Here is a 23,559-nt window from a genome sequence, read left to right as displayed (position 1 = left end):
GTCACTTTGTGAAGGTGTTCTAGAACACATTGTAGCACAGTGTGGCACAGTGAGTGAATACAGAGTCACTATGTGAAGGTGTTCGAGAACACATTGTAGCACGGCGTGGCACAGTGTGTTAGAACATAGTCACTATGTGAAAGTGTTCAAGAACATATTGTAGCACAGTGTGTCACAGTGTATTAACACATATACATAGTGTGACACAGTGTGTTAATACATAGTCACTATATGAAGGTGTTCTAGAACACATTGTAGCACAGTATGGCACAGTGTGTTAATACATAGTCACTATGTGAAGGTGTTCTAGAACACATTGCAGCACAGTGTGGCACAGTCTGTTATTACATATACAAAGTGTGACACATTGTGTTAATACATAGTCACTATGTGAAAGTATTCTAGAACACATCGTAACACAGTGTGACACAGTGTGTTAATACAAAGTCACTATATGAAAGTGTTCTAGAACACATTGTAGCACAGTGTGGCACAGTGTGAATACATGTACATAGTCACTATGTGAAGATACACAATGTGACACGGTGTGACATAATGTGAACATAAATTACAAAATACAAAATCACAACGACTATGTACCTTTATTTCCTGATGAAGTTATTAGAACAAAAATGTGATTATTATATATTACTGTTATACATGATCAAGTTGAATTATAACAATTAAGTACACACTGGTCCCTTTTTTTTGGGGGGGGGTGGAAAGTTGGGGGTGGAAAGGAAAGTAAATTATTATGAATGAAAAAGAAGAGTGATTCTACATGGTAGGAAAATTCTCAAGAAATGATGAAAAAATGAAGACAATTTTTCTGTGGTTATAAAAATTTGTGATGGTTTGTTGTAAGATATCTTTTGAGGTCGTGGTTCCCTACTTGCTGGTCTTCTTTTGGTTTAGACTAGTTTGATTACTACAGTATTTCAAAATTCTAATGTAATCTTCAATAAACTCATTTCTCTTTCAACAGTTCATGGATAATGGGCTGATAATTTTCATCAAAGAAAATGATGAGAAGTATGGATTCCCTAATCCATACCCAAATGGTTTCTCCAATGACACTCGTCTGCCACTGGTGGCGCCCTTCTGGGCCGATGCTGATATAAATGATGGTGAAGGAGAGGTGTTCTATCAGGTAATGTCAACGTATAATTATTATAAATTACTATTATCATTATTATTATCAGAAGTAGTAGTAGTAGTAGATGTAGGAGGAGTAGTAGTAGTATTTTATTTTGGCATTTTGCACATGTATCAATAAAAAAAACCCACAAATCTCAGTGATTAGAAGTATGATATGAGTTGTAATCAAATGATCTTCTGAATTATGTCATGTGGCCAGTCATTTACTATAACTTACGGTGAATGTTCACCGTAATTTATTCACCTGTGGTTCATTAAAAGCTTTGAGTTGAAAGTCACCAGTCTGAAGAAACTATAGTATGATGCATAGCATGGTTTATTGTGGCATGCTTCTGAAGTCCATAATAATTAGGCTTTTATAAGAAGAGAAATATTCATATTTCAAATATATCAGTAGAATGAGCTGGATTATTTATACGGTCTTATCCATCTAATTTGTCCACAATATAGGTATATGAGAGGTCAAATTCCAATACTGCCAATCAGACTGCTGTGCTGGATGATGCTAGCTACAGGATAAGAGCGTTCCAATCAGACATATCAGGGTTCAATGCTACATGGATGCTTGTCGTCACTTGGAGCAATCTCCCGTCATTTATCTCAAGTAATGTAAGTATTATATCACTTTGGGCTATCTCATCTAAGGATAAATAATATTGCACAGATGGTCCATCATGTAGGCTTCCAGCCGTTTGGTGGACTTGGGCATTTGGTAGATTGCTTTGTGGGCATCTTTGCCAAATGATTTAATAATAGATAAGTGAATGACAATGATTATATGTACCCCCTGAAATATTTCCTATCTTTCCTTCTTTCTTTCTTTGTTTCTCATTTCTGTTTTCTGCTTGATTTCCTCTTTTTCTTTTTGTCTTTTCTTTGCTGTTCTTTCGTTATTTCCTCATGCTGATCCTTACATTATTGTTGTCCTTATAATGGATTTTGTTTTCTTCTTTTGAGTATTTATATTTAATTGGGCTATTTTTCATGAGTACACCTTTTTTATATTGTCAAGAAATCTAACTGTCATGGTTGCAAGGATGGAAGGAAGAAAGAAAGGAATGAAGGAGGGAGGGAGTTCAAAGCTTTATCAATGTTTCTTAATTTGCTGTTTGTTATATCCTCCAGACGAATACCTTTCAAGCAGCTCTGGTGATGGACTCCCGTTACAGCTTCGTGCTCTTCAACTACCAAGAGAATGATATGAACTGGGACCCGGCAACCTTGGCCAGCACCAATGTCATCATGGGATATAACTTGGGTAATGGCCAGTTTGTCAATATGCACCTTGATAATCCACCTTTTGCTGGGGTCCAGGAGCGCTTCAGACCTGATCAGTGAGTCACAGTTATTATTCTTGATGTTTATCATTTTTGTACTAAAATGTCAGGAAACCTATTGTGAGTGTGAATGAAAGTTACTCTTGTATGTTAATCAGTCTATAAAATCTTTATTAGATGAGTCTACATTATTGAATGTAGTGGTAGTAATCCAGGTTTTAAATCCAGTTTAGTCCTCGACTACGGGGTTGGCAAGATTCACATCGCACTCACAGAAATCACCCTGACGTAATGAATCTTTTTGTTATATCTAATTCTATATGACGTCCAAGTTTTATATGGGTTGATTGAAAGAAACATAAAAGCTTAATATTAAACAGTTGATGACATTGCATAACAACTTCTGAAGGTTTCTGAAGAAAGAATGAGTTTAGAGGTTTCACGATACACCATGTATTCTTTTGTAGGCATGCATTGGTCCTGAAAAGGACAACCAAAACTTGACGTTTTGACAAGTGTATTCTTGTTGATTTCAGGACAATTGAGTAAAGGTTGTAAAAGCAGGCTATATTCTCTGTTAGGATTCATAACAGTTAGTATCTTCATGTTAATGTCCATAACAGCTAACAATTTCTATCTTTAATACACTACCACTGATTTTCTCTTTTAGATATGTTGGTAATACTGGCCTGAAGGGACAATGGATCTACCGACTTGAGAACAACACTCTAGATACCATCAACCCCAAACAGTTCTGCTTGGACTGGTACAATTTAGAACCATCCCCGGATGAATGGGATAGGTACCTCGGAACTTGTCCCTGTTCCTTCACCCAGGGTGGGGAGGATGGCGCTTACAGTACTGGACGTCGTAGCAGGAGGCCATCAACCACCATGTCATCATCGCGTGCTTTGGATCAGGCACTAATAGAAGAAATCAATACTCTAGATGGTAAGGGCCTAAAAGTAATAATAACGGTAGTATGTGTTTCATCATTAGATGCAATAGTTCCCACCTGATGTATTTAAAAAGCTGTTTGTAAGTTAATTATGCTAGAACTAGCACATGACTGGTGATCATTTTTGTGCTAATAATGAAATTCACCATCGTTTTTTGTCAGAGTAAATTTCCTATAACCCTACTCAAATTTGGGCAAATTATTCAGTTTGCATTCAGATACTTGTTTATACAAGAATCTTTATGTACAAGATTCAGATTTTAACTTATCTGATAGGAATTTAAGTGGTTTGTACTAAAGAAGGGATCGCAAACTGTGTGTAAAGTCATTCACAACTTCCAAACAACCTGGGATACAAGATGTTTGTCACAGATGCTGACTAATCAAATGATAAGCCTATGCTGTTAGAGTTAAGGATCGTCTATTAGTAAATCACAAGAGTTGAGATAAGTCCGCTGATATTCGCATGCACTGCACCCAGAAATGCATCAATGGAACTACAAAAACTGTTCAGTCCAAATCATCTCAGCTATTTAGGGTGAAGGTACCTGAAAAGCTTTTACTTGCAGTGAACCATTTTATTGTGAGGTCCCTCTTGAAAAATATGAAAGAACTTAAAAATCTCACAACTCTTGTTTCAATATTTCCCTTAAACACTAAATGCTTTATTTTTACCTACTCAATTTGGAGTACATTGTTGATATATGGTGAAATGTGTATTTTCTACTTGACTTTTCTCAAATCATATTCACTGCCTTCAAATTGTCTGGGTTAAAATCTGTAAAATGATGAAGGATTTACTATCAAAATTTAACATTGATGATATGCATTACCAAACATTACTTTCGGTTACTGAGAATAGATGGCTGTATAAGTCATACTTAGTTTGATTATCTTTTTTTTTTTTTAAAGGTGAGCCATTTTGTCTTCAGACCAGTATATCTCCTCTCGATAATGGAGCTGGGATGTTTTGCTGTTACCGTGGTGATCAATCTCTTATAGAAGGTTACGGAGGAGATCTAACCAGTAGCTTTGAAGAGCGATACCAATTCAACTCTGGGGGATCGTTTGACTTTGTTGCATATCTCAATTGGCTAGGTATGTATTCTAAAGGAATGTTCTGATTCATTAGGCACAGATGCAAAACATTTCTCATCCATCCATACTTTTGTCCTGATGAAATGTCGCAAAGACCGTTCCAGGGTTCAAGGCTATAGGGCCAAAAGATGGTTGAGACAATTAATGAATCGTAAATTTCATTTTGAATGATGCTCTGATAATTCTTTATCAATCTTGATACAAAAAATAAGTTTCAGGTCACAGTTTGATTAAAATTTCTATCAATAATAAATGAAATAAATTTATGACAACTAATCTGTTGGCCAATCTGATTATAACATGACCTTAAATTGGAAAAAACCTAATGAAACAGGGCACAAGCTCTATTTTTAAACTGACTGAATTATTCTGTAGTGTTTCAGTTCTAAATTCATCTTTATGAAACTCCATTGATGATTATGAGAGTCAACACGGAGGCGCGATAGCTCAGTCGGTAGAGCGGGGGATTGGTATTCCAGTTACCTGGGTTCGATACCCACTTGGTGCGCTAGTGCCCTTTGGTAAGGCATTAATCCTCATTACCAGGTCCTTCGGAGAGGACCTTAAGCCGTCGGTCCTCTGGTTGCTTGCTTACAAGCATTCATGCATTCTTAGCAATCAGGTAAAAAATCCCCACCAAAAAAACAACAACACTGAGAGTCAGACTTTGATAGTTAGAACTTTAGAGTCAGACCTTGAGAGTCATATAGCAAAAGTCTGAGTCAGATAATGAAAGTAAGACACTGAGAGTCAAACTTTGGGAGTCAGACACTGCTAGTCGGATATGGAAAATCAGACAAATTTGAGACTAAGATCTTTCAAGTCAAGACCTTGAGAGTCAGACCTTGATAGTCAGACACTTTTTATGTGAGTAGTATTAGATAGAACTAATTGTTTCACATGAATTATTCTAATATCTTATTCAAATATCTTATATTTTAGTGTATGATTTCTCACCTCGTCACTACTGTTGTGGAGCATCTAACGATGAAGCCTTCTGTGACCTATACACTGAGAAGCGACCTGCTGGAACATGTAATGGATATTTACCACCAAATTCAGGTAAGGTGGTGTCGATTGCTCTGATAGATAATTGAACCCACGTTCATTTCAGGATTTACTGTATAATTAAGATATACATCTTGAATTTCACAATTTTTTTAAATAAAAAAATGTGATGTGTTTTGACGACATATTGTGCAATTCTAATACATAATCTTACTCCAGTTGTTATATTGCGCTTTTGTGTGTATTTTTACTGATATATATGTAATGTAGTATATGATATATAGTTTATTGTTTTTCCCCATGAAATTTGTATATGAAGTTAAAGTTTTGTTGTTTAGTTACAAAATCCCCTAAAAATGAAACTGGAAAATTCATGTATTCATCATCTATAAAGTTCAATGTGTTTTATTGATTTTTTGGTAGGTTGGATGCTTGGTGATCCTCATATCACCACCCTTGATGGCTATAGTTACACCTTCAATGGCCTAGGGGAATACACACTAGTCACCTTACCAGATACCACAGGTACCAACAATCTGTTCACTCTACAAGGAAGAACAGCGAGGGCACTAGACACTCAAACCCAAGACTTGACGAACGCTACTTTCTTTGTCGCCTTTGCCGCTCAGGCAGCCAACTCAAGTCTTGTGAGTAAAGATTTTCAGTCAGAATGTTGAAGCTATAGTAGAGTTGTTGCCATGAGCAATTTAAATTCTACACTTTTAACATATCCTCATAGAGATTCATTCAAATGCAGCAAGTTATGGCAGTTTATGCAAACCAAAGGGTGAGAAATAATGGAATTTAGGGTGAAACCCGAGTATGATTGAAAATTGCCAACGCAGATAAGCCCAATGAAATTGGTTGAAATATTGTGTGTGTATCATTGTTGGATTGTAAAACATATTCATATCGTGCATCTTATTGTGATCCATTCTTGCTAAAATTCTTTATGGTCATAGAAAGTTCCATCTCCAGCGTCACCCTCAAATTCATCTCTTACACAGGTATTCACCCCCACCAAAAAAAAAAAAAAAGTAATAATAGAAACTCGTGGAAACCTTTCTGTTTGTCAGATAATCAGGTTATCATTTTTTTCAATAATTTTGCTTGTTTCTGCCCAAAGGTTGAGATGGAGCTAAATGATATAGGGACAGACTTTGATGTCTATGTTGATGGAATCCTCTTCAATAAATCATCTTTATCAGAAGGTTAGTGGATATAATATGTTTATTTTAAATGTGTGATTTCAATTAAGACACGTTAAGGAAATTCTCTGGCATATCTTTTAGCAGGGATCCTGGGTCCCGTCTTACAAAGAGTTACGTTTGATCCAATCAACCTTAAGTATATGGAAATCCATCAATGTCATAATTTTTTCCTCAGGAAATTTTCTCAATGCCCTTTGTAATCAAAGAGAAGCACACTGAATTTTCAAGAATACTATGACTGTATGAATATACATCATATCTAGAAAACATTTTGAACAAATATGCATCTTAGATGTTGACGTTACTGGCCATCCATAGTCGGAGCAATCGCAACTCTTTGTAAGATTGGGCCCTGTTCAATGTCTTTTTAAAGCAGCTCAACATTCCCATCTTTTTTTTCTATACTGAGCGTTTTTTTCACTGAAAGCAGAAGTTAACATAAAGTTATTAAAGTAGAAGAGAGAAACAATGTAAGCTGACAAATCACAAAAATATTCATATGCATCACATAAATCATTAAGAGGATGGACTGATATAAAGAAAATAAAACTCATATATCTGTGGTTTGATTATGTAAATATTTGTATTTTACTGTGAAAAGGTATCATAAGAAACACTGAACTGACATTTTATCTTTTCGACGGAAAAGTGCAGGAGAAGCATTGATAAAAATATGATTTAAATTTTAAGGTACTGTTCTTGGCTAATATTCCAAGTACTCACAGATTTCATTTTTGAATAACTTCAAATTATAGGGTTAGGGGGACATGTGAATGGATGCTTTCCTCCAACAGTAATGAATTCAAGTCATTTAATGTTTGAATTTAGGTCCATATGTGAACGGAGGTTTCTCCCTACAGCAGCGTTTGAGTAATGGATCATTAAGAGTTGTTGCATACTGGCAGGTTGGGATGTCTATTAACGTTGGTGTTATTGAGGGTATACTTGATATTGTATTCTCGGCTCCAGAAAGCTTCAAGACCGGCATTACTCAAGGACTATTTGGTATGTTTTAAAATGTCTGGTATTTATGTATGGTTTAAATCTCTGGCAGTCAAATATAGTTTTTAATCCTTGTAGTATTGTAATATTTTAAGATATGAGAGTGAATTTGGTTTTAAATGCTGGTAATAAGTCACTTCTGATTTTGAATTAGAAACTAAAACTTTACACAGACTGGAATTGAATCTTCACAATGCTCTCTCTGTTTTTGAGCAATCATGAGGATTTTGATCTCCATATGTAACAGTTTTGATATGAAATGCTTTGAATGTGATATGCTTTGATAATGAATTCTATTATGATATTAAAAGATGATAGGGCAGGAGAGTTCCTGCATTTAATTTTTAGAAATTCCAAATGTGTTTACAGTGAGTTTACCCATCTTTCCAATAAATTTTGTTTATCTATAGAGATTGTTAATATTTTATGTATTTTAGGTGTTTGGGATGGTGATGTAACAAATGATTTCATGAGATCTGACGGGTCCATGCAGTCTCCTACGGGATCAGATGGCAACTATACTGACAGTGATTTATTCAGTTTTGGAGAAACTTGTGAGTTTAATCTCTATTTTCTCTCTCTTTAGAGATACACATTTTTTTTGCACAATCAATACAATGATGTGAATGACCTTATTTATCTCATGAGACTTTCACATATATGTACATTGATGCAGTCTACTTCTAATGACAACTGCTCTGTGTGATTAGAGATGAGATTGGGTCACTAGTACATTAACAGTTATACAAGAAACATTATCACCATCTTTATCATCATCATCATCACCATCATCATCATCATAATAATAATAATAATAATATAGTTATATTTACCCAGGGAAGCCACTTCAGTTCTTAAAACTGTTCTCCCAGCGGGCCCTGCTATTATTATTACCCCGGCTTTAGCTGGACTGCCTAGGTGCTCAAAGCATTCAAGGAATTTCTTCCTACCGGGTACCCATTCACCTCACCTGGGTTGAGTGCAGCCCATTGTGGATAAATTTCTTGCTAAAGGAAATTATGCCATGGCTGGGATTCCAACCCATGATCCTCTGTTTCAAGGTCAGAAGACTAATCCATTGGGCCACAATGCTCCACATCATCATCATCATTATCATTATACTGCCAAGCCTTTTCACATAAAACAATTTTATTTTATTTATGTTCGTTTGTAAGTACATTGATACTTTGGTCCACAAGCACCAGTTGTTGGAAATGCCACACATGTGTTTTCCTTTGTTCATTTCATATTTTATATATGAAATAACTTAACCAGAAATTAATTAATTTAGATTGTGGTTTGTTGAAAAGAAGTTTAAACATCCAATTTTTTACTACAAGTGACCTGTGTTTGTCATCAAAATTTTCTTTATTATTCTTCTAGGGCGCATCTCGGTCAACGAGTCCCTCTTCAACTACACCCGTGGTGGGCAGAGCTGGGTGACCTTCAATGACGTGACCTTCACCCCTGTCTTCCTAGAGGACATGATAAATGCTACAGAGCAGAGTGATCCTGCATTCCTATCATCAGCTCAGGATACCTGTGGGAGTAGCAGGGAATGTTTATATGACGCCTTGGCAACCAGGGACAATGATATCGGATTATCAACTAAACAGACTGAAGAGACCTTTATTGCCAATAATGATATACTCTGTAAGTCGTTACATTTCACTTCTTTTTATTATGATAAGAGTAATAATATGCAGCATTTATATGGCGCTTCATGACATTACCCTGGCTACCCTTCTTAGGATTGTAAGATGAATATGTCTCATAAAATCTCTTGCCATATATCCCAGCAATAGATAGAATTGCAAACCCGTATTTATATTTTTAATGATGTCCAGACTTTTAATATATAATATATAATTTAAATTAATAATATAATATAATATATACTTTGTGATATATTTTTTCATACACCTATATGTATGATAAAACCTCTTTTCTGTTTTTCTCTCGGACCAGTGAACTTTCCACCAAACATTACAGGAGTAATGAATGACCTTCAGGTGGAGGTCGGGAGTCCTGTCAACTTTACTGTCATGGCAACAGACCCTGAAGGTAGTGCTGTGACCTTTGACCTCTTGAATGAAGTACCTGGTGCAGAGATCAACAGTTCAAGTAAGATAAAATCCAATGGCAGAGCTGCCAACAGTTATATTTTTTTCTTCAAAACTGTTTTTCGATAATTGTTCAATTGATATCATAGATCTGATTTGGTCTTGTCACTCCTGTTTTACAGTTAATCAATAATGATTATATTTTTCAAACAGAGGTGAAAGTTTGCAGAAACACAAAAGTTATTGAAGAGGGATAGCAACTAAAGAAAGGATATGCAATAGAAAATAACAATTAGATAAATTAACATACATGAATTGCATGATAAATACGCACAGATATACAGTACTAGGAAGTGCAAGGTAGTTGGACAATTCCATATTTTCTCACGACTGCTTTCATGACTTGAATTTGGTTCAAGTTTACTGTACAGTTTATATAGACCTTAGCTATAGTTTGTAGTCCGTCAATGCAATAGTTGTTGACGGGTTAATTGTGATAGGGAATTCTCATCACTTCTTGATATGCAATTCTGCTACTCAGGTGGTGTATTTATGTGGACACCACAGTCCACTGAACCTGTCAGTCTGGTCATCCGTGCTTCTGATGGTCAGATATACAGCCCTGTTGAACCAGTGGTCAAGGTTTGCGACTGCCAGAATAACGGAACCTGTGTGTACGATCAGTATACAGATGACTCCAATATCATCAATGATCGATTTGCGGTGAGTCATTCGAGTTGGCGATTATGTTGTATAACGACTCCCCTGATCTCTTTAGTTTGCCTTTTTCTGATCTAAGGAACTTTCTACAAAGATTTTCAAAGCACAACTGAGAATATATCTGTTATTGAAAATCTGTTTATTCTCCAAGATTATTTGTTGCATACGTGTATATACAAATATGTTTATTCTTCAAGATTATTTATTGCATACATGTTTATACAAATTGGATCTTTATAATTGTTGTCTCCTTATCAAAATTTTTGGATTTTTAAAAGTTGTGTCAGAGTTTTCTACAAAGAATTGCCCTGAGAGTGGAAGAACTATAAATTCATGTAATTAAGTGAAAAAATGTAGCATGTTAAAGGCTGTTAAAGGCAGTGGGACTAAAGCTAGGGTAATAATTTCCAAGTCCTTTTGAAGCGCAAAGGGAACTTATATCGTAATGTGATAAGCACTATTCAAGAATTGCGATATCATTATTATTAATACTATTATTATGATGATGACTATTATTATGATTATTATTATGATTATTATTATGATTATTATGATGATGATTATTATTATTATTATCACTATTATTATTATTATTGTTATTATTACAGGTTACATTGTAATTCTCACTTTAGAGGGATTTTCAAAGTCTCCTTTAATCTTAGGCTTAACTGTTATTTGTAAAATGCTCACCATCACTCTTTCTTTAGCTTTACTCTTATAAACCCCATTTTATTTGTGTTTATTTAGGTTGTTGTCTGTGAGTGCAGTGCTGGTTGGACCGGTGATTTCTGTGAGCTTGACTACGATGCTTGCATTGATAGTCCATGCTTTCCTGGAGTGACATGTATTGATCGTGTAGCACCTAATACAGGCAACCTATGTGGGTCAGGCACATGCCCTAATGGACTAGTAGGGGATGGATTCAAATGTGCAGGTATGTTCATCAATGATAATGATGATAGTGATAATGATAATGAGAGTAATATTAGTTATACTAATAATAATGATAATGATAAGTTTAATAATAACAATAATACTTCTATCAATAATAATTATAATGATGATGATGATAAACTTATTTTATGAATATTTCTCACATTGAAAGGAAGTGCATTCTATGGATTATAGATTATTAAATCTGTACTAATGGGGCGTTGCAAGAAACTTGCGATCAATTGCAAGTTTTTTTTTGTTCCTGAAATCAAGCATATGCCCTGCAATTAATTGTAAATTTGTGATTGATTGCTAATCTGCTCCATGAAACAAGGAGTATAATCTGATTTACTATAGTTAAAAGTGATCAATCAATTGTAAAATTGCAACAGAATATTTGCCATTGATTGCAAATATTTTCTTGCAACACCCCCTAAGAGTTCTTGCACTTTATTTTCGATGAATACTTTGTAAAGCTGGGTGCGAAACCTGCCATTTGATTGGTTCTTTTCAGATTTTGATGAATGTGTGGAGTGGTCTAACAGATCAGTATCTGATGGAGGACCAGCCTGTGAACAGATCTGCATCAATGTTCTTGGATCCTACTACTGTAGCTGTGATCCTGGTTATCAATTACATCCTGATCTTACATCATGCATTGGTGAGTTCATCACATACATGTATTTTGTTCTACAAACTGTGAAAGTGGGAATAAAACGAAATGTGTTGCCAATTTGAGGAATGTAAGAAGATTAATTAACCCCTTGCATACTGGAACCAAGTGGTCCATGTAGCCTGTGGGAATAGGAAGTATTCAGTCATCAGCAGGTTAGATAGGAAAATTGTTTACTGTTCGGGTCAAAATGGTACAGTTATGTTTGTCTTTGTGTTTAGTACTTTTTGTTTCTTGTTTATTATGTAATGTAGAAATGTATTTATATTAAATATCATTTATGTTTATATCATACACTATACAGGAATGTCACTTTCCATAATATGGCATGAGTTCAGGCTGAATCAAATTATTTGCAGTCCACAGAAAACTCTGTTATACATAGTAGCAGATTCTAGATGATTTTCAGGCTATTACAGTGTATATGAACTCTAACTGGTTTCTCTGTGTGATATGATAGCAATATGAAATACTAATAATTGCATTTAGTCTAGATTATAGTAATTTTTGCTTTTTGGAATGAAAATATTAATTGATATGAATACTGTAGAAATATAAATTAAAAGAAAGAGAAGTAATTTTAATGAATTTCAATCACTGACCCATGAAAATATTGAACATGTCCATGCATGTATGGACTCATTTAGACTCGAGGATTTAGTTTGTTTTACCCATGTTCATGCTGTACATTTTGTATTGTATTAATATTGTTATTATTGCAGATATTGATGAGTGTGAACAGGGAACCGGTGACTGTAGTGTTAATGCTGTGTGTGCGAATACAGTAGGAACATTCACCTGTTCATGCATAGATGGATACAGGGGAGATGGAATCAGCTGTACAGGTGAGGCTAGGATGGAATAGCTTTAAGTTGGTGCATTTTATTGAAATCTGCAAACAATACTAAGTGGAAAATTATATGTATATTTCCAAATTTAAGAACATGAATTATAATTAGGTGAATTTCACAGTTACCCTGGTGATTAAGCCTTTGTGTACATTTTTTGCTTTAAAATGTCTCTTTTGGCAGGTTTAGAAATGATTCCTTATCTTTTGTTTAGTGTTGGAGAAGGCTTGTTGGGAAGATTAAGATTATAAAATAATGATGAATGTGATTGTGGTGGTGGCGGTGTTGGTGGTAATGATGATGATGATGATGATGATGATGATAATGATAATGATGATGATGATGATGATGATGATGATGATGAAGCTGATGATGGTGATTTGACGATGTTGATAAAGATAACTTTTGACATTAAGAATAATGATGACAATGATTGTGATGATAATGGAGTTAAGAAAATTCTCATAATGAAGAGATTAGTTATTGTGGCAGCAATACTGATAACTTTGTAGAGTTTTAAGTATATATATATTCATTACTATCATTAGAGAAATCTGTGTTTATAAAACTGTAGTCAGAAATATCTCTAGTCCAAATCCATGTGTATGAAACATGCATAATTATATTCTTTCTTCCAGATATTAATGAATGTCTTGAGAATACCCAAATATGTGATCCGAATGCAGATTGCACAAACATTCCTGGATCCTACGTCTGTGAATGCGTTCCAGGATTCGAGGGGAATGGAATCTTATGCTCAGGTAAAAGTCTCAATCTTACATATCATCCAATAAAGAATGAGAAAAAGGCTCTAAAAAGAATGTTATTTGACTCCTAAGGAATGTTATGTTGTTTCAAATAGTGATTTCCACTGACTTACTTGTTTAGAGCCAATCAGATGCAAATATTTCAGTAGCTTATAACAGTTCTCAACGATTATCACTGATTATTTGTTTCATGAAATGCTCCACTGTTTTTATCATTTTTATTTAATGCCCCATAATTTAAAATCCAAATATTGTATTACTACATATATCTGTCCATTTCTTTCTTTTCTGTCAGTTCTGTATCTGTGTCTACCCAAAAGAAGATTGTAGAGCTCAGAAGTATCTGAAACAATACAGACAGTTGGTATTCTTTTGAGACAACTATTAGTGTACATACCGTATAATTGTAGCAGTGAATGTATTTTGCAAATAAAAGTAAACTTTTAGAATAAATGAATAAGTACAGAATTTTTTGTTAATATTTCTTATTTTTTCCTTAATTTCAAAATGCAAACCTACTTTGATTATTCTTATTCACACAGATATTGATGAGTGCAGTCGTAACCTTGATGACTGCAATATGAACGCAGTATGCACCAATACAGAAGGGTCTTACGGCTGTACGTGTGCTACTGGCTGGGAAGGGGATGGTATCTTATCTTGTACAAACATCAATGAGTGTCTTCTGGCTTCCAGGGAATGCCATCCTAGAGCCTCATGTGAAGACACACAGGGTAGCTACATCTGTACCTGTCCTGCAGGGCTGGTAGGAGATGGCATCACTTGTGTTGGTAGGTACTGACCTTTTAGATGCAGAGGTGAGGAGGAAAGAGAGAGGGAGGAGTTGAGAGGGGAGGAGGATAAGGAGAATGATACTGGTGGTGATAATGGGGCTTATGATGATGATGATGATGGTGATGATGATGATGATGATGGTGATGATGATGATGATGGTGATGATGATGATGATGGTGATGATGGTGATGATGGTGATGATGGTGATGATGATGATGATGATGATGAAGATGATGATGATGATAATGATGATGATGAAGATGATGATGATGATGATGATGATGGTGATGATGATGATGATGATGATGATGACGATGATGATGATGACAATTATGACGATGAGCAGGAGAAGGATAATGGTAATGATGATGATGACGGTGGTAATGGTGTTGATGATGAAGATGGTGATGGTGGTAACGATAATGTTGATTACAATGAAGATAATGATCATGATGACTGATATGACTATTATGATGGTGATGATGAGAATAATGAAAAACGATTATGATGTTTACTGCTTTCATTCATGATGGTGTTTATGTTCATGATGGTGATTATGATGATAGTGACGATAATGATAACTACGTTTCTAAATGGTTGGATAACAAATGGACTAAACAAGTAAATATCCTAATATTAAAGTACATGTAACTTGACATTTTGTTATTCTACAGATATTGATGAGTGTACCACAGGATTAGATGAGTGTGCTGAGGGTTCAAGCCTCTGTTTGAACACTCAAGGATCATATGACTGCCGCTGCAACTCTGGTTACATAGGAAACGGATTTACATGCGAGGGTATGTACAGTGAACTAACATGTAGCACCTATGGTAATACCTTGTTGTCACTGCTGTGCGATCAGTTACAACTGCCACGATTGTCCTTTAAAAGCTGCATCACAAAAACAATTGAATTTTCAAAATATTTCTACAATAAATATGATTACCAGGACTGATCTAATACAATCTGATATGACCTGATAGGGTCATTACAATTACTCCCGATTAAGACCACGATTTCAATCGTGACATGAATCGTTATAGTGGGAACTAGGTATATAGAAAGTTTATCATGAATTGTTTTGCTAATAATAACAAAATAGACAAGTTGTCAATTCTATCATGAGTTTTATCCCTATTTTTTAATTTAGAAAGGTGGTGAAATGTTTTGAAATGCTGTTTGTCTCAATTTATTGATTGTATCGATCCTTAAAGTTATTGCTGCACTGAGAAGTCTTGATGTCGGGTGTATATAAAGGGTATCCCAGAAAGTTCTTTGCCTTCTGTAAGATTGATGTTTAGTATTTTGCCAAGTTCACTCATCTTTGTATCTATCATTCTCCTTGCGAGAAGATACTTTAACCAATGATGCAACAAAAAATAGATATTTTGACAGCAAAGTACTTAAAATCCTTCATTAGTTTCTTTTATTTTTTTGAGACACCCTGTATATTCATCTGCGCTGATATGAATCTGGTATCTGTCCACAAACTATGCACAAACAACTTTATAATAGTTGATGCAATAGTGTGTCTGACAACTATGATGATGATGATTATTATTATTATTATTAATTGTACATCCTCTTTGTTATCTACATTATATTGTTATCATATTCATGATCCCCATTTTTCATGGTGATTTTTCTTGTATCTAGATCATATAACTAACTGTACACGTATCTTCTATTCATGAACAGATATTAATGAATGCCGATCAAATGTCTCTGTGTGTTCAATCAATGCTCTATGTGATAACACCATCGGATCTTTCAGTTGTCATTGTAAGTCTGGATTTGCAGGTGACGGTGTAACATGTGTTGGTAAGTCAATATTGATTATGGATCATATTCTGACCTCACGTTTGAATTAAACCCTTGTCTAAAATTTTGGTTTAACCATGGATATCGAAATTGTACAACGGAACAGGTCCTGTTCATCACTCAAGAATGTTTTTTTTTAATTCGATAAGCATCTGTTTGAATATAACCATATTTTTCAAAACAATTGATGTCTTCAACTGGTTACATATTGGATATACGAACTGGGAACTCCATCAAGTAAGATTTGTTAGTGGGGGGATTCTTTGATAATGTTTACCAGAGATATAATTATGGTTGGCATACTATTCTACTTTTTTTCTGATTTTATTCATCATTATTAACTAACTTCGACCTTTCTTTATCATCAGATGTCAATGAATGTGCTGTTGGTAGTGATGACTGTAATTCAACGTTGGGTATCTGTACAAACTCAGTGGGTTCCTATTCATGCTCCTGTGTGTCAGGATATACAGGAGATGGACGAACTTGCAATGGTGAGCTAGATTTCATCCAGCTCAAATTTACAACTTCAATTGAAAATAATATACATGTAGGATAAGAAAATAACCAGACAGAATTAGAAACAAATATTAAGGTAACAAGATAAGAGAGATATTTATTTTTTTTCACTTTAATTTGTTTTATTTAGCCATTGTTAAACAGTCCTGAGACTCACACATATAACTATTTAGAAGCATCAAAGATCCATGAAATATATAAATACTTGCGAATTAACAAAATATAACCAAATAACAACTCTCACAGTTATTAAAAGAGTAACACAAGTCGTACAATGATTTTTTTTAAGTAGATGCAGTAGTTTGTTATACAGTTTTGGCTTTTGTATATACGTATATGAAATAATATACATATGTATACTATATTTACCTCAAATTTGTGTTATTAAAGGCTTAGTCTTCTCAAAATAAATTATGTTCATGTATCTATATGTGTGAATCAATTCACCAAAAGGAATATCTGAGAACATTGGAACAATAATTCCATCTTCATGAAAACTATCATTCTGATGCACAAATGTAACAAGCTCGGTCGCTTCCCTCCCGTGCTTTCAATTTTTTTCAAAAAAGTTTGTGTCCTGCCCCCCCCCCCAAATTTTTTTTTGCGTACGGCCATGATTATATTATTTCGCATCATACCATTTCCGTGTAGACATTGACGAGTGTTTGACCCAGGCTGATGACTGCGAGCAGGAATGCCTGAATACCATAGGGAGCTTTGAGTGTTCTTGTATGCCTGGATACAGAATTGATTCTGCTCTACCAAACATGTGTCTTGGTAAGTTCTCTCAATCAATTACAATAATTGTGGTACATGTAGTAGTGGTTGCGATGATGATGACAATGACGATGATGACAGTGATGACGATGATGATGATGATGATGATAGTGATGATGATGATGATGGTAATGAGGATGATGATGATGGTGATATGGCTGATATGGCTGATGACAATGCAAGGAAGATACATTTCTTTGTGATGGTGTTAATGATGCACTCTGTTGAATTTGCTATATATTAATACAATATTTTGTCAAAATGTCATGGTGTGTGATAATTAGTTAACATCTACCGAAGATAAAGGTGTACATGTATGTTTGTGAATATCCCTCCAGTTAAAGATGAAATGCTGATTCAATTTTGAAAACAAATTTTGTGTAGTTACTGTTATCTTTAGATGGTCTTTATCTTTTACTGGTGTGATGTTTTATATTATATTTTTATTTATCAAATCGAGTGATAATTAGTTTACATCTACATAAGATACGCCGACAGTGTATTTGTTACATTGCTATTGTTATAGTATATGCTACATCTTGTTTCTTAATCAAATGGATATGCCTTTTGCATCAATTCTTGAATTTTATGTGTGTAAATCACAAACACTTTAAAAAGAATTGTTGATATTCTGGGTACAAATCATTGAAACATTTACCAATTTGGCCAATAGAAAGAAAATAATTTTCAAAATTCATGCCTAATATTTTGATATTTGTAGGACCATATCACTTTTATACTATAGGGCACATTCCAATATTGTAACACAAACTGAGAAAGGGCACAAAAATATTCATGGCTAATGAAACGGAGATCAAGGTCAATCAATAGGCCATCCTTAGCCATGGTCTTAGTGGCCCTTGGATTTACCTAAGCCCTGAAAATTAAAACTTTAGATCTTGACAGTTCAATGATAACTTTGAAGACATACCTTATCTCATGATTCTGGTTGATAGATGAGGACGAGTGTGCTTTGGGTATTAGTGGATGTCCTCAGGGATGTAACAATACCACCCCTGCTCAGAACCCTAATGGTTTCAACTGCTACTGCTATGAAGGTTTCAACTCTGACCCGCAAGGCAACTGTCTTCGTAAGTACCCATCTATATCGTGAGCTGTGGAACTTGCTGTTTTATTGAAAATTATTTTAAATTTGCAATTATGATATCTTTCATAGACTGCTGAGCTCGGTTACCATGGCCATTGCCACAAAGGCAAGGATACCATAAATATACGTTCTTATGAAAAAAAGACCACAGTTATCAGGGAGCATTTCAGGAAACTGGTTTTCAGTGATATTTTACAGACAAGAGTTACAAGCTACTGAAATGCTTGAATATGATTTGCTTAAAACAATCTCATTAGGGAAAGTCTTTGACTTTGTGAGATACTCCCCTAGTGCTCCCAGAATTATATTGCAATGGCTATACGTGTAGCCCTGGTTTATGTGAGCATCACAAACGTTGATGATATCATAAAGACAATACTATATTACTTAGTTCATGTGTAGTGTTAAATTCTCACAAATGTTGCACTTGATAATTTCCACAGTTATTAACTTGGCGTTAGCATGATTAGTGTAATGGTGTGCTCCAGTTTTAAAAGAAATTCCTTCCGGTAAATTATGGCAAATGTACATGTATATCACTTTCTTGTCAAAGGACATACATGTAATAGCTGTGGTGAACCACACACTTATGATTAAACTCTAGAGACATCCATACCTTTACAATAATGCCAATAACTGAATATAAGTTCTCAAGATCTTATGTTATGGCCACATATACCTTATGAACAATGTACGAAAAAAATTTATACATAGCAACATATGGTATAAAATCATTTGTACGGTGTTTGTGAAGGTATTTGTGACCATAGCATTAGATCGTAACATGAATGTCTAATGAAGGAAGTTAGGTTTTCACTGGTACTTCTTGTAAGGATTTTGATTGGTTTCAGGCTCAGTCAATTGATTATAAGGTGGTTCTAATACTGAATACATTTCCTTCTCAGCTGTAACAAATTGTACAAGTACAGTGTGTAGTAACGCAGACTGTGTTGTTCTAAACGGTATGGAGACGTGTATCTGCTACAATGGCTACAAATTCAACGACTCGGACACCACATCTTGTATCGGTAAGAAACGAATCTATTATTACCAAACCCTTAGATCTTTCTTTCAGTTATATCTTACTGTAACCTGCCAGGTGGGTGTTTCATAAAGCTGTTTGTAGGTTATGAGCGACTTTAAGAACTACTGGTGATCCTTTCTGGTGGTAAATGATATATACCCCATATTTTCGTTAGTGTTGATTTATGCCTAAGAAAGGATCACCAGTCGTCGAAAAGCCGTTCGTAACTTACCAACAGCTTTATGGAACACCTACTTGGTGTCCTCATTTACTTTTGGCTTGAAAATTAGCTGTAACAGAGGTGTGAACAAAATCAAATGCCGTTTTCACTTTCACTTAGCATAAGCTACTAGCCTTTCTTAGTTCTCTGTCAGAGTCAAACAGCCCTTATGTAGCCCTTTTATGATAAGGTAGGAAGAAGAATGTAGAAAAATATTTGTTTTGTTTTTTCTTATGAAAATCTAGGAACTTTTATTTTGTCATAGTATTTATTTGGTAACAACTTATTTTGCAGAATTTTTTGTAATATTCTGGTGTTTATTTGTTTCAAAATGTAGTTCTGAAGACTGACCAAGCCTGGGCTTTGGTCCATATGACCCTGGTCTGGAAAATGACTAGCAAATACATGTTTAATGCATTTTGCTACAAGAAGCCACCTCATCTTCAAGCAATTAATTCTGTTGGATTGTGTGGGAAAAGCAATTGCTTGTGTTTTTGCTTACAGCTAATGCTTGCAAGCAATATTTTTTTTATGCATTCGGCTTAATGACTACAATATTGGACTGTTATAGGTGGGAATATACAGATCATCAAAAGAACATCTGTTGGCCATAAAAGTGAAATTAATATCACTTGTTGCTGTGTGGAAATCCTATTGATGTCAAATTACACATGAAAACTGATGTTAAAGAAACTTTATTATCTCGTATAGATATTGATGAGTGCAGTGATATAGAGTACAGTAACATGTGCAATCAGAACTGCACCAATACAATTGGAGATTACAACTGCTCCTGTTTCGAGGGCTACTCCCTTGAGAGCGATGGCCGAACATGTAATGGTAAGAATAATTCAAGTTTTTATCTTGCCTCATCATCATCCAGTAAAGCAAAGTAGTTATCAGTTAAGACCCTAAGAGAAAACATTACACGTCGCTGCCTGCTTTTACCTGGTATCTTTATGACTACTAGTATCTTTTTTGGGGGGATAGGGGTAAGAGTAATTAAATTTACTACTACAACTTCTTGTAGGTCTGATGTTCTCCATTTTTACTTCACTTTATGAATTGGAGAGCATTAAATGTTTTCATATGAATTAGAACACAATTCAATTCAGGAAAGTCCCACCAATAGTAGGACATAATAGTTAGGACATAATATTTTATGAGATTGCCCTTGAACAATAGAAACACACCTACTAATGGATGAGTAGAAAGCAAATGAGGAAGCAAAAATCATATGCACATTACAGTACTCAAATTGTAATGTATGAAAAAAATATATAATACAGAAAACAGACACTTTTTTTTCTCAAATATTCACTTCATACAGAAGATTACTTAAGTTAAGTATTTGTAAGGGGTGGGGCTTGCAGCACGCAGACATCTAATTACTGAATTTTGAAGTGAAGGGGTGTTAAGTTTATGCAGAAAGCTATTATATGTTATTTTCTTTTTTTGGGGGGGTTAAAAATTTGTATTACATTTTTTGTGTATGCAGATGCATTTGAAAGCCATTGGAAGATAAATTTCTTTATATGCCTGCATTCATGTACCAAAATTAATCTTGAATCTTAATGGCTTTTTATGTTATTTTTTTTTTATTCCAGATATTGATGAATGTCAAGATGGGAGTCATACATGTGATTTAGTATCTCAGATCTGTATCAATACGGTGGGATATTTCATGTGTCAATGCAAGGCAGGATTCTTCCAAAATGGTTCAGTTTGTCAAGGTAACATACATTCAAATTGGTGGATGCTATTATGTCATTTTTTATTAACATGACTTTGTTTTCACTAAAGGAGCATTTATCATTGCTCTGATATGTGGGATTTATCTACTCTTCCCTATTCTCTCTCTCTTTCTTTCACCTTTTTACCTTTTCTTATAATGTACGATAATCTCATTTTCTATCCTTCTTGACACTAAAATAAACTTATTCCTTTTTAAAAATTGTGTTTGTTTTACATATCGTTCTTGGGCAATATAATTTTTCCTTGTTAGATATCTACAAGCTTAATACTTTAATTATCAATTAAGATACATGTATGTAAGATGAAATGTCTTCTTTTTTAATATCTGATGCTACACTGCATGTGATTGAATGTTTTAAAATGTCATTCTTTTCAGATGTCAATGAATGTGCTGATACTAGTATATGTGGAACCAATGCGATGTGTATCAATTCTATGGGTAGCTATATGTGTAGCTGTCTGGATGGATATGATGGAGATGGGATCACCTGTCTTGGTGAGTTTCATGTATAGTGTGTCTCAAAATAAGGGTGATCAAAATTTAGAGGTCTGATATTCAAAGATCATTGGATTTTACAAATTTCAATTTTCCAGAATGTGAAAGAACATCTATTTGAATCTCAATTGTCCAAATGATACCACATTGAATGAATAAATCTGGAGGTCAGCATGTACAGATTCCCCTTTTCCAGGTTTTGGTGAAATCTGTGTGAAGTGATTTGAAACTGTTCTGTTAGTCTTAAAGGTAATGATATTGACAAAGATATCTTGTAAGGAGAACAAGGAGAAGAAGAAGAGGAGCAAGGAGAGGAAGAGAAGAAGAGGAAGTGACTTTCAAGACACAAAATAGATTTCACTTCTAACTTTACTTTTAATATGATAGAATTATGTTATTCCCCAAATCATGAATCATATTAATTGACAATTCATTTGATTTCTGATTTCTTGTGCAGTGCTTGGAATTTATTGTGTTTTATCTTGATTTTCTTGCAGACATTGATGAGTGTTCCAGTGAGAATGATTGTCATGAGTTTGCACAGTGTATCAATACTGAGGGCTCGTATAACTGCTCTTGTTTAGCTGGCTATACAGGAAATGAAACATTCTGTGAAAGTGAGTACAAAAAAAATCATCTGCAGGAATTAATTTATTTAAAAAAAAATTTATCATGTAAGAGTGACATCGAACTGATCGAAGCACATATATTTATCTTTTAGTGAGTTATTTTGCATTGTCAAAGATTCATTTATTATGATTTAGTTTATTTCACTTTCATTAAAGGTGGAAATTGTTGTTTCTGTTTAGATATTCCAATCAATGATGTACACTTTATATACATACATGTACAAATGTAGCCCTCGGAAATAAAGTGTCATTTTGTTTTTCCTGATGTACATGTACATGTATTCAACTGGTATTATTTTCCAGACTCTATGACAGTTTCATAATTGTTCCCATTTCCAAATTGTTGTCATGTTTTTTTTCACTCATGTGCCTTAGACATTGTATTGTATTTCACATTTATGACCATCTGTCAAACATTTAATACCAACTTTTGACAGTCTTGGAGAGAAAGTTCTGATTGATCTTAATCCAAATTCTTTGTCCACCATGCAGACATCAATGAATGTATCAATGATACCACCTGTATATCACCTGCCAATTGTGTTGACACACCTGGTAGTTTCCTCTGTGAATGCCCTGCTGGATATGACCCTACTGGAGTTAGCTGCATCAGTAAGTTAAACCCTATTTCCTCAACTATTTGAGCATTGCAAGAAACCTGTAATTAATTGCAAGTCTTGGCCCCGTCTTACAAAG

The 23,559-nt window shown here is 34.6% G+C and overlaps 1 protein-coding gene across 1 annotated transcript in view; it reads left to right on the top strand.

The window, feature by feature from the left end:
- LOC129277508 (mucin-3B-like) overlaps window positions 1–23,559 on the top strand; it is a gene marked incomplete at its 5' end in the record, with an annotated part of 89,978 nt that overhangs the window by 48,713 nt on the left and 17,706 nt on the right. The window contains 29 exons of the mRNA XM_064110052.1: window positions 986–1,150; window positions 1,609–1,767; window positions 2,284–2,492; window positions 3,106–3,386; window positions 4,306–4,491; window positions 5,434–5,553; window positions 5,923–6,146; window positions 6,626–6,710; window positions 7,539–7,715; window positions 8,150–8,266; window positions 9,096–9,365; window positions 9,681–9,836; window positions 10,317–10,498; window positions 11,243–11,429; window positions 11,943–12,089; window positions 12,824–12,946; window positions 13,588–13,710; window positions 14,259–14,507; window positions 15,186–15,311; window positions 16,213–16,335; window positions 16,704–16,829; window positions 17,506–17,631; window positions 18,588–18,722; window positions 19,645–19,767; window positions 20,695–20,823; window positions 21,591–21,716; window positions 22,115–22,234; window positions 22,732–22,851; window positions 23,356–23,475. Coding sequence (XP_063966122.1) covers window positions 986–1,150; window positions 1,609–1,767; window positions 2,284–2,492; window positions 3,106–3,386; window positions 4,306–4,491; window positions 5,434–5,553; window positions 5,923–6,146; window positions 6,626–6,710; window positions 7,539–7,715; window positions 8,150–8,266; window positions 9,096–9,365; window positions 9,681–9,836; window positions 10,317–10,498; window positions 11,243–11,429; window positions 11,943–12,089; window positions 12,824–12,946; window positions 13,588–13,710; window positions 14,259–14,507; window positions 15,186–15,311; window positions 16,213–16,335; window positions 16,704–16,829; window positions 17,506–17,631; window positions 18,588–18,722; window positions 19,645–19,767; window positions 20,695–20,823; window positions 21,591–21,716; window positions 22,115–22,234; window positions 22,732–22,851; window positions 23,356–23,475 — 4,534 coding nt within the window. The remainder of the gene's footprint in view (window positions 1–985; window positions 1,151–1,608; window positions 1,768–2,283; window positions 2,493–3,105; window positions 3,387–4,305; window positions 4,492–5,433; window positions 5,554–5,922; window positions 6,147–6,625; window positions 6,711–7,538; window positions 7,716–8,149; window positions 8,267–9,095; window positions 9,366–9,680; window positions 9,837–10,316; window positions 10,499–11,242; window positions 11,430–11,942; window positions 12,090–12,823; window positions 12,947–13,587; window positions 13,711–14,258; window positions 14,508–15,185; window positions 15,312–16,212; window positions 16,336–16,703; window positions 16,830–17,505; window positions 17,632–18,587; window positions 18,723–19,644; window positions 19,768–20,694; window positions 20,824–21,590; window positions 21,717–22,114; window positions 22,235–22,731; window positions 22,852–23,355; window positions 23,476–23,559) is intronic.

Source organism: Lytechinus pictus, chromosome 15 (genome assembly GCF_037042905.1).
Source record: "Lytechinus pictus isolate F3 Inbred chromosome 15, Lp3.0, whole genome shotgun sequence".
In the NCBI taxonomy this organism is placed as follows: Eukaryota; Metazoa; Echinodermata; class Echinoidea; order Temnopleuroida; family Toxopneustidae; genus Lytechinus; species Lytechinus pictus.
This window is presented reverse-complemented; position numbering and strand designations above follow the sequence as displayed.